Here is a 9,769-nt window from a genome sequence, read left to right as displayed (position 1 = left end):
GATATGCTCAGCTCATCGCACGAAAATACCGATATATCGACAAGCGACAACGCTGTTCCGAATATCGCTGGGCTTTCAGCACTAGTGGAACATCGATTGTTGTTTGTTTTTGTCACGAGCAGCGACGGAGCTTTAAAATTCGCTGCAGTTTAAATAAATGTTAGCCGTGTAACTGAACAAAACAAAACAGTCTTCCCCTCCGGTAGTGTAACCAAGGAAATACTACACGGAGCCACATTGCTTGTTCTTCGCTGGTAATTTACGGTGTTTGATTTGTCTACTAATCTACGCGCAATAGTGCGCAGTGTGTATCTGTGTATACTTTATCTTTTTGGTGCATTTGTTCAACTGCGAAGTTAATTGTGTTTGCACATGCCGCACACGGCATTCATTGCTAACTGCTTTTGCTGTGAACCGGTTCCAATGTAACATAAAACGTAAGACAATTGTGTTGAGTGCATCTTTGATCAAATGTGAACAGCAATTATACGTTTGAATTGTAATCTGTCTGAATAGTTTTTGGTTCCTGTGACGTCAGCCCATACTTTCGTTTGTGTTGTTGCCCGCGCTCAAAAAAAGAACACTCGGAAAATTACGCTTGATGAATTCGTAATCCGAACAAAAGATATGGCATGAGAAATGATGTCATTCCCAGAGGCAATCCTTCATACATACGCATGAATGCGGGTGTTTCCTTCACCACCAATTGTACAACCTCACATACTCAGATACACAGATCTGTGTATATTATACATATTATACATATACATATATCTGCATACATATGAATATGCTTGGAAATTTGCAAGAAGCCAGCAACAGGTCGTGCTCGTATTAGTAAATCAGAATAGAAGGTTTCTGTGGGGCTGCTGTGCCCAGCAGCCTTTGTCGCCTGTCATTTGTGAAATCATTTATAGCTTATCTTATCCAGATTGTCCACTTAAACTCATGCTATTGTGCGATTATCGTTCTGCATCACTGCCCGCCAAAACATCGAACTTTGACCGAATGGATGCGTGATGTGATTGATACCCTCCCCACGTCCCCGATTCACAGGCCACAAAGTGGACAAATTTAGCACATTACAGTGGCCATTCGAATGTCTGAAAATGCAATAAGCGTCCCAATATCCCAATGAATGGCTCCGCTCCGCTCTGTACATCCACTAACAAATGCGATAAGCAGTAGGAACTTTGAATTCCTGGTAATCACAGTCTGTTGCTGTACACTTTAGTTGCTTTATTGCAAATTATTACATTTATCGCGTCTGAGCAAGCGGCTTTGACCCTGTTCCATGACTCATTTTGGTATACATTTTTTCTGTTCTCAGACCACTGAATGCCGATAAGTGTGTAGCCGCAGTGTTTAAACAAAATATTTCAACTTTATGGGCACCGGTATATGGACTATTGGCGGTTCTTTACTCCTCTGAACACTCTATATATGCCGTCCCCAAGCTAATTCGACTGATAAGATATTAATTCACGTCTGTGGAAACATATGGGAATAACAAAAACCCTTAATCACTATCATCATGCGATGGATGTTGACTGTTTTCCCAGTAACATTTTCGATATCCCTGGGAAAAGAGAATGAAGAAATGAGAAGAAAATGAAAAATACATATGAATTTTTTCTGTAAACTATTTCATTTTCCGTTGGTTTCCTTGATGCGGTTTGTGTGTACAGTATTCTGGAGTGCAAAGGTCTCAAACGACATCGTACGGTAGATGTGAGTCAGCGAGCTCCAACGATGGAGACGTGGCTCGGCCAAAACTATCAAATTATAGTCGTATTGTTGGGCACGCACGGCACCCGAATCGATTGCCCATATTAGACCCAGATATTAGACAAGAAGCAAGCAGCAGAAGTGTCAGCTCAATAAACTATGTTGAAATGATTCAAAATATAGTGTTTTATAGTATAATTGGGAACCATTAGCTTGTTTTCCCCGTAATTACTTATTTACCATATGTACATATTTACAGAACATTGCTGATGAACCATTTCAATCCGGTTGACACATTTTATTCTCCACAAAATATTAACACCCATTTTAAATGTTACTCACTTGTCAAAATCTTCCAGATCAACACTACATGGGCCAGAACCACGCAAAAGACGCGATCATTGGGCATTCCCAGTAAATAAATAAGTATGTTAGGGTCTACATTCCACCAACGCAAGATGGCGCAGAACGTGCCTTTGTCGAGCTTCGTTGGTTCCTATATCTTTGGGTTACTGCAAGCCTGCGTTCGATTCGTTTTCCGCCTGATCTATGGAGCCAAGGGCGAGAGCATGCCTCCCATAAGGGACCCCATTCTACTTGAATCGGCCTCGTCGCTTGCAAGAAAGATACGCAACCAGGAAGTGAGTAGACTTGACATATTTAAATACCTTCATCACCGATCAGTACTGAAACCTCGCATGTCATCTCATAGCTCAGCAGCGTTCAGGTATTGGAGTCGTTCATACGCCGCATCAAGGAGGTGAATCCCATACTGAATTGTGTTGTGGACGAGCGATACGACCAGGCTCTTCAGGAGGCAGCGGATGCAGATAAGCTCATCAAGTCCGGCCAGTACACTGTGGAGGAATTGGCGAAGCAGAAACCCTTTCTGGGTGTACCCATCACAACAAAAGACTGCATTTCGGTGAAAGGTGAGATCTAAGTTAACCTACAACTGAAATAAAACAGTTCTAATTACCTCTGATTACCTCTCCTCTAGGCATGCTCCATACGGCGGGCTTGTATGATAGGCGAGAGGTGCGCGCATCCAAGGATGCCGATGCCATGGCCTTGATGCGCAAGGCGGGCGCCATTCCCATTGCCCTGACCAACGTCTCCGAGGTTTGCATGTGGTGGGAGAGCAACAACACGGTGCATGGACGGACGCGAAATGCTTACGACACAAATCGCATTGTCGGCGGCTCCAGTGGCGGTGAAGGCTGTATACAGTCTGCGGCTGCCTCGGCCTTTGGCCTTGGCTCTGATATTGGTGGCTCTATTCGCATGCCGGCCTTTTTCAATGGTATCTTCGGACATAAGCCAAGCAAGCTGGTGGTGTCCAATGTGGGCCAGTTCCCGGCGCCCTTCAGTGAAGAGCAGAACTCCTTCCTGGGCCTGGGGCCAATGTCGCGCTTTGCGGAGGACCTGCGACCCATGCTAAGAATAATGTCTGGAGAGAAGGCCGAACAGTTGAATCTCGACAAGGAAGTAAATCTAAGCAAGATGAAGTTCTTCTATCAAGAATCAGATGGCGGTGGCCGCCTAGTGTCTTCCGTAGACGCTGATCTACGACAGGTATAGTTTATAATTCTCATTCAATATTCTGATAAACCATCAAATAATCTCTCCTCCGCAGGCCATGCAACGAGTTGTGCAGCACCTGAACGAAAAGTTTGGCAGCAAGCAGGTTGAGCGCATACAGCTGCCGGAGTTTCGCCAGTCTGCGGCCATTTGGTTTGCAAATATGCGGGACGACAGCGGCCACGGCTTCGCCTTCCAGTTGGGCAATTTGGAGCATGACATCAACACGTATTGGGAGCTCTTCAAATGGCTGTTTGGAGCCTCCAAGCACACGTTCATTGGCCTGACAACGGCCATCATGGACAGTGCTCAGTGCAAGCACGGCTCGCCAAAATATGAACACATGGTTCGCAAGCGGAACGATTTGCGGGCCGAGCTGCAGCGTCTCCTTGCCGACAATGGAGTCCTGATCTATCCTACACACCCCACCGTGGCGCCCTATCATAATGAGCCCATAATGCGGCCCATTAACTTTGCCTACACAGGCATCGTGAATGTTCTTGGCTTTCCAGCAACGGCTGTTCCGTTGGGAAAACTGGGCAGTGAGGGTTTGCCCCTGGGCGTCCAGGTCATTGCCAACTTTAACGAGGATCGGCTCTGCCTGGCTGTGGCGGAGGAGCTGGAGCGAGCCTTCGGTGGCTGGGCGCGACCCCAAATTATGGTGTGAAGTCACCTTGCTCTCACCTAGAGCAGAAGCCTAGTTAGTAGATGGGGGACAATCCTGTCCCACCCTCACCTCACTCCTCTGTAACACACTTAAACCCTCCCGCCTGGCGGTGTCGTCAGTATATTGAACCTGCGAAGTGTATTAATTGTATGGTGTACTTCAGTGCCTCCTTATATCAGTTTTTGATGTGGTTTTACCTATTTTATAGATGTTTTTAATCATTAATAATTATTGTGTACTCTATGGTCTCGTGCACGGTCTGGAAGGCCGTGCATTCTCCATATGTTTCTATGATGCATTTATGTATAATAAATAATTGCAACACAAGATGACAGATAATGCAGATAAACACGACACTGTTGAATTTGATCCAATATCGCTTGCGCGTAAACAAATCTTTATTTTTTGTAATCCTTTTAAAACAAATCGAGTTCACCTCTTTATGTGCAGTGTGTTATTTCACCTCCGTGCCTAGCACTGGTTTCCACAAAAATATTTTCTAAATGTCTTCGTGGAGTTAAATCAAAATAATTAACATTAACTCATGGGTTGGGTATCGTATCGTATCGGTATCGTATCGTATTCACATGTTTGCGCAACTTTTTCAGTCTCTTTCAGTCTGTATGTGTGTGTATGTGAGTGAGTGAGTGTATGTATGTGTGCTTGGAGGGGTATTGTGTAAATGCAACATTTACAGCATTGATATTTGTTATTTAAAAACTAAAAATGAAAGGAAATGAACGAGATCTAGCCCTTGCCGCCCAGCGACATGATCAGCTTCAGTAGCTCCGTGCGTTTGGCTTTAACGGAGTCCACCTGCAGTGGCGGTAGGCCATCCATTACCTCATACCTATTAAGGTAGTCGGCAATGTGGTCCGTCATGCAAATGACGTGTATGCCGCAATCGTAGCCATTGGCCTGTTGCAGGCAGCGCGTTGGTCGGAACTTGGCCGAACGCACGTCCATAGCTTCCTTCACCTTGTTCATCAACTCCACGGAGTTGCTTGTATTGTTGTTTCCATATGAATCAAAGTGATAGAAGGTTTTCTCCGGACGCGAGAATACCAGCAGCGACCAGTGCGTACCACCGGCCTCAAAACTTCTGTTGTCGTTCATGGCGAAGAATATAAATGGCTTCTTGGTGCCGTTGTTCTGGTCCATGAGTTGCTCCAGCTCCTGGTCATCCATGTACTTCATGCACTGGGTCACCTCCGGAGCTATGAACGTGATATCATTGTTCTTCTTGTACTTCACGTGCGTCAGGTACTCGTAGTAGAAGCTTATAATCTGGTCGTTCAGCCAGTGTGGTCCACGCAGCAGATGCACGTCGGACATGCGAAGACACGAGTCGTGGAAGCTCAGCGAGATGGGATCCGCCTTTGAATTGGTGTTCATCTTCGACTGATGGTTGTTGTTGGATCTGTTTGCGGTGCCGCTCTTTCCACCGACGCGCCTCGAAGCCGCTATTTGATTCGAATTTTGGTTCTGGCGTGTATGTTGCCTGCAAGAAATTGTATTTCTGAAAATATATACCTCATTCACATTTTCGGGATAATATGTCACCTCAAAATTTTTCTGTCTTGTGGCAGCATGTTTCTGACTTATTTTAAATAATATCTGCTCCGTTGAGTCAAATTTATCCACGAACAAACAGTCCCCTGACACCACACACAACTTGTGCGTTTCAAAGCCGGCGTTCAAATGTTTTTCCTGGCTTCCTTTTGCTTTCGTTTTGGCACTCGCCGGCCGGCCGATTTTGTTGTTGTGACTTTTGTTGCAAGGCGCCATGTTGCTTAATAATTAATTTGACGCGATGTTGTAATAAAGAGATCTGAGAACACCAGCCTGTTTGTATTTATACATATGTATATGTATTATACAAGAACTATCTACATATAAATCCTATAAAATCGGTGTAATTTATAATTTCTGTATGGGGGCGAATACGCGTAGCACAACAAAGGGCGAAAGTAGCGGATTCGCTTGTCGTTCATTGCGTCACACTCACCTGAAAAAATGGCTGCGCTCCACCTGCGAACTTTCCGAATAACTTTACCAGTTTCTGTAATAAGAGATTCCTTGCTTATCATTTATTTTATTTGCGTATGACGGCGAAAGTACTCCTCCACCAATTAGCACTTGCACTGCAGTCTAAGCCCTTAAAACACTCAGGTATTGTGCAAAAATAATTGTCCGATGGTAATTTTATCAATCTGCTTTGGGGCTTGTGTTCGTTGGGGATGGCAAAAAATGGGGAGCTTGCGAAGTGGCACGTTGGAGCAGCGCACCTCTAGTACTGGAAAACGTTTTAATGTTGATAGACAACTAGTGCTGTAAAGCGACCTGATGTTTCAACTACTAGACCCCCAAGACCCACAAACCTGAATTTAGGAACTTAGGAGATATTTCTGCCACTGGTTAATATTTTCCATAAGGAAAACAAAAATTGAGACATTTAAATTTAAACACACTTGACCACAGTTTTCAACTCAGCATTATATTGTTTAATTATGGAAACACCTTTCCAATGCAAAAATTTGCGATAACAGAAACAGAGGAATGTTAGCATTTGGGTTCCAAATTTACAGGACAAACTGGCTTAAAGTTTTCTGGACCCACGGATTCGTTTGGTTGCACATTAACAACTGTTTGCGTCAAGTTGGGCTTGCATTCGGATTTCACTTCTGTGAAAACATCACTGGTCTCGGAAAATACAATTTCCCCATCAGCGGGAGACCACTGTCCGCCCCTCAGCTGCTTGTTAACCAATCTCAGTTGCTTGTTAATCTTGTAAACAGTCCGATGTTATTTCAAATTATTTAAAAAGCACATAAATAAATGACCAACCTTTCGCACTAATACTGGTTCATTTTTGCACTGAAATAGATTAGCTGTAAATTGAAAAATGTCGTTTGGCTTCTTCTCAATGGCCTCCGTTATTATTGTACGTATTATGGCTCGTATTTCCGGATGTCGTTGTAAATATGTCCAATCCCCTTTCCGCATGTTTCTGGATATATTCCCTATGGTTGCATAAAATTTTTCCATGTTCTCTTCATCTCTGGAAAATTTTTCCTTGTCATAGCATACATCGGATTCGGAGTGACTATTCGTAAAGCCCGAGTCCATTATTCACTTTTGCCAAAAAAAATTTTAAAAAATTGTATAAGTATTAAATTAAGTATGTAAACTATTTTATAAATGAACGAAATTGCTCAGGGTTCTCATTTGACAGTTCATCGGTTTGTACACGAGAAAAAAAGAAAACTCGACTCCGTGACAATGCGCATTGAAGCATTGCCGTGACCAGGATTCGAACCTGGGTTACCACGGCCACAACGTGGGGTCCTAACCACTAGACGATCACGGCTACGTCGGGTTGTTGAATTACGGCGGCCAAAAACGAAACGTTATCGACCAACAATTTATTGATTGTTTTGTACATTTAAACTTTAAATTTTGAAGTTCAAGTGCAGTTGATTGCATTTGTATGAATATTAAATTAGTACATATGAATGGACTAGTAATTGCATGCAACGTTTTTTGTTGATACACATAAAAACCTTCCTTATGCAATGGAAGAAAACAACAAGTATCCAATCATGTACCAATCTTGTGGAGAATTTATTGATACATCTGATAACATTATAGTTTTAGCGCTGAGACTCCTAAATAGCTAGCAATATCAAATAGAAGATCAAAGTCGAGGAATCTGATGTAAGACTTCGGTATATTTTACGGCATATTTTGAAAATGAAAAAGTATATTTGGGTATATTTTCGAGGCCCTGACGGTATATTTTATCGATAATTTCGCGGTCACGCTGGTCTAAATATTTATTTTTTGCTCTCGCTGAAAAACAAAAATGAAATGTACAATTCAATTGAAATAACAGATTCCGACGATGAGGATAATTCCGTCGTCGACGCGCCCGAGCGTTCTGAGAGTCTGCCGCCATCTGGCGCATCGAAAACATACGCAGTAAATGAAACTACTCCCAGAAAGGTCAAACCGGCTTCCTTGGAAAACGACGCTTCGCCTTCGTCCTCGGATAAAACAGGGACATCGCCTGGCACAGGAGCAGACAACGACAAATGCAATGCCAAAGGGCCAGGAGGCCGCCAAAGGTCGCGAAAGAGCCAGCACCAAACCCTTCGCATGAGTCCCGCAGACCTACAGTTCGAGACCATTGCATTGGAAGATGAAGAAACCCGTCGAGCCAATAAGGCGCCCAAATTACACACAGACGAGCCGCCACTTCAGGCAAATGTAGTGGACGCCATTTCCAAACTGATAGCTGACGACGAGATGCAGGCGCTTATCAAGCGCATAGCCAGGGAGCGTGTACGTTGTAACTTTCTGTTGGCCACCTATCAGTTGCCAGACATGAATTTTGCACTAAACACCCAAACTAATACGCTCCGACACCAATTTCGGGAGCGTCTTAGACAGCGCAACGAGCGAAATCTGTCAAATTCAGTACCAATATCACGACCAACCGCAGCGCACACTCCCAATGCCAACAAAGTGACCAACAAGGGAATCGTAAGAGCCAGACAGCCTCAGCCGTAGCGCCCAAAGACGCTTACACTATTGCTTTTTGTTGTCATGTTGATAAATAAATTTGGATAATTTGTAAATTAATCCCTTGTTTCAGTGCCACATTGTACATATATCGCTTTGAGTTCAGTGATTTCGTTTTGATTTCAGGGCCACTCTTGTGAAAACAGGGTTTTGACCGTAAACTTCTAACACCCGACGTAGCCGTGATCGTCTAGTGGTTAGGACCCCACGTTGTGGCCGTGGTAACCCAGGTTCGAATCCTGGTCACGGCAATGCTTCAAAGCGCATTGTCACGGAGTCGAGTTTTCTTTTTGTTTTTAAGCCTTATCTCCATAGATTTCAATGAGCGTTATGCACCAATACAATAAACCATAATTCCTTAAACAATTTTAATGCCCCAAGTCTATCAGATAAAGTCGGGTTTTGTAGTTTAATAGATAATAAAAGCTAAAACGTGTGCATGTACTAAAATATGAAGAAATGAAAGAAACTCGGCCGTGAAGAGCGTAAAATATATTCACATCAGGAAAGTCTAAATAATTGTTTTCCCACAACCACAACATTCCTTTAATCATAATTTTAAAATAAAAAATAATGGTATTTAAATTGTTACTGTCGCCATCTATGACTCGTTAAGCAGATGAAATCAATCAACTATTGAAACAATGCACAACTAATTTTGAGCATTCTCTTGAAAATGGTTTTTTGGCTGGTACATTTCAACAACCCAACGTAGCCGTGATCGTCTAGTGGTTAGGACCCCACGTTGTGGCCGTGGTAACCCAGGTTCGAATCCTGGTCACGGCAATGCTTCAATGCGCATTGTCACGGAGTTGAGTTACTTATTTTTAATTATTATTAATGGACAATTCATAATTATTCTTTTGCCTCTTGAAACCTCTTTACACTATTTGGACCCCATATTATCGATTTAAACATTTCTTTGAATGCAATGCTTATTATCTTCGAAAGAAATTTTGTTTTGACTCAATGAATTTAAACAATATTGTAACTTACTAATGATTTTGAATTCTCTTTAATTGTAACGGAAAAGTTTGGGTTACCGGGCGCCGCCTTTTAACAGCCCGGTATAGCCGTGATCGTCTAGTGGTTAGGACCCCACGTTGTGGCCGTGGTAACCCAGGTTCGAATCCTGGTCACGGCAATGCTGCAATTACCGCATTGTCACGGATCGGGCTCTTCCTTTTGTCCATGTCATTCCATATACAA

The 9,769-nt window shown here is 43.2% G+C and overlaps 4 protein-coding genes and 4 non-coding genes across 9 annotated transcripts; 5 read left to right on the top strand and 3 right to left on the bottom strand.

Moving 5' to 3' along the window:
- The first annotated feature begins 115 nt into the window (after window positions 1-115).
- On the top strand, window positions 116-4,300 carry LOC117591687 (fatty-acid amide hydrolase 2-A). Its single transcript, XM_034285014.1, has 5 exons — window positions 116-254; window positions 2,088-2,369; window positions 2,441-2,660; window positions 2,729-3,303; window positions 3,365-4,300. The coding sequence occupies exons 2-5, from the start codon at window positions 2,157-2,159 to the stop codon at window positions 3,974-3,976; spliced, it is 1,620 nt and encodes a 539-aa protein (XP_034140905.1). The 5' UTR covers window positions 116-254; window positions 2,088-2,156; the 3' UTR covers window positions 3,977-4,300.
- An 87-nt stretch (window positions 4,301-4,387) lies between these two features.
- On the bottom strand, window positions 4,388-6,217 carry LOC117591705 (sentrin-specific protease 8). 2 transcript variants are annotated; one of them, XM_034285035.1, is made up of 2 exons: window positions 5,985-6,217; window positions 4,388-5,477 (listed from the first exon to the last, which is right to left on the bottom strand). In XM_034285035.1, exon 2 carries the CDS (start codon window positions 5,369-5,371, stop codon window positions 4,724-4,726), a length of 648 nt encoding a protein of 215 aa, XP_034140926.1. In that variant the 5' UTR covers window positions 5,372-5,477; window positions 5,985-6,217; the 3' UTR covers window positions 4,388-4,723. The 2 variants fall into 2 exon arrangements, with proteins under 2 accessions (XP_034140926.1, XP_034140919.1); XM_034285028.1 differs by lacking the exon at window positions 5,985-6,217 and adding an exon at window positions 5,540-5,699.
- A 253-nt stretch (window positions 6,218-6,470) lies between these two features.
- Window positions 6,471-7,161, bottom strand: LOC117583835. Its single transcript, XM_034272437.1, has 2 exons — window positions 6,824-7,161; window positions 6,471-6,763 (listed from the first exon to the last, which is right to left on the bottom strand). Exons 1-2 carry the CDS (start codon window positions 7,103-7,105, stop codon window positions 6,539-6,541), a joined length of 507 nt encoding a protein of 168 aa, XP_034128328.1. The 5' UTR covers window positions 7,106-7,161; the 3' UTR covers window positions 6,471-6,538.
- Window positions 7,162-7,274: 113 nt separating this feature from the next.
- Window positions 7,275-7,346, bottom strand: Trnah-gug. The gene has a single exon. It is a non-coding gene; the product is annotated as a tRNA-His (tRNA).
- Window positions 7,347-7,797: 451 nt separating this feature from the next.
- LOC117580511 lies at window positions 7,798-8,599 on the top strand. Its single transcript, XM_034267106.1, has one exon. The coding sequence runs from the start codon at window positions 7,847-7,849 to the stop codon at window positions 8,546-8,548; it is 702 nt and encodes a 233-aa protein (XP_034122997.1). The 5' UTR covers window positions 7,798-7,846; the 3' UTR covers window positions 8,549-8,599.
- Window positions 8,600-8,739: 140 nt separating this feature from the next.
- Window positions 8,740-8,811, top strand: Trnah-gug. Its single transcript has one exon. It is a non-coding gene; the product is annotated as a tRNA-His (tRNA).
- A 463-nt stretch (window positions 8,812-9,274) lies between these two features.
- Trnah-gug lies at window positions 9,275-9,346 on the top strand. Its single transcript has one exon. It is a non-coding gene; the product is annotated as a tRNA-His (tRNA).
- A 286-nt stretch (window positions 9,347-9,632) lies between these two features.
- Window positions 9,633-9,704, top strand: Trnah-gug. Its single transcript has one exon. It is a non-coding gene; the product is annotated as a tRNA-His (tRNA).
- The last annotated feature ends 65 nt before the right edge of the window (window positions 9,705-9,769 follow it).

Source organism: Drosophila guanche, unplaced genomic scaffold, assembly GCF_900245975.1.
Source record: "Drosophila guanche unplaced genomic scaffold, DGUA_6, whole genome shotgun sequence".
Classification (NCBI taxonomy): Eukaryota; Metazoa; Arthropoda; class Insecta; order Diptera; family Drosophilidae; genus Drosophila; species Drosophila guanche.
This window is presented reverse-complemented; position numbering and strand designations above follow the sequence as displayed.

Coding starts and splice junctions, on each gene's coding strand:
- LOC117591687 (XM_034285014.1), top strand. CDS start 2,157: ATGTTAGGGTCTACATTCCACCAACGCAAGATGGCGCAGAACGTGCCT. Junction 2,661..2,728: donor AGACTGCATTTCGGTGAAAG/GTGAGATCTAAG, acceptor CCTCTCCTCTAG/GCATGCTCCATACGGCGGGC. Junction 3,304..3,364: donor TAGACGCTGATCTACGACAG/GTATAGTTTATA, acceptor TCTCCTCCGCAG/GCCATGCAACGAGTTGTGCA.
- LOC117591705 (XM_034285028.1), bottom strand. CDS start 5,568: ATGCTGCCACAAGACAGAAAAATTTTGAG. Junction 5,478..5,539: donor CAAGACAGAAAAATTTTGAG/GTGACATATTAT, acceptor AATTTCTTGCAG/GCAACATACACGCCAGAACC.
- LOC117583835 (XM_034272437.1), bottom strand. CDS start 7,105: ATGGACTCGGGCTTTACGAATAGTCACTCCGAATCCGATGTATGCTAT. Junction 6,764..6,823: donor AACCAGTATTAGTGCGAAAG/GTTGGTCATTTA, acceptor ACTGTTTACAAG/ATTAACAAGCAACTGAGATT.
- LOC117580511 (XM_034267106.1), top strand. CDS start 7,847: ATGTACAATTCAATTGAAATAACAGATTCCGACGATGAGGATAATTCC.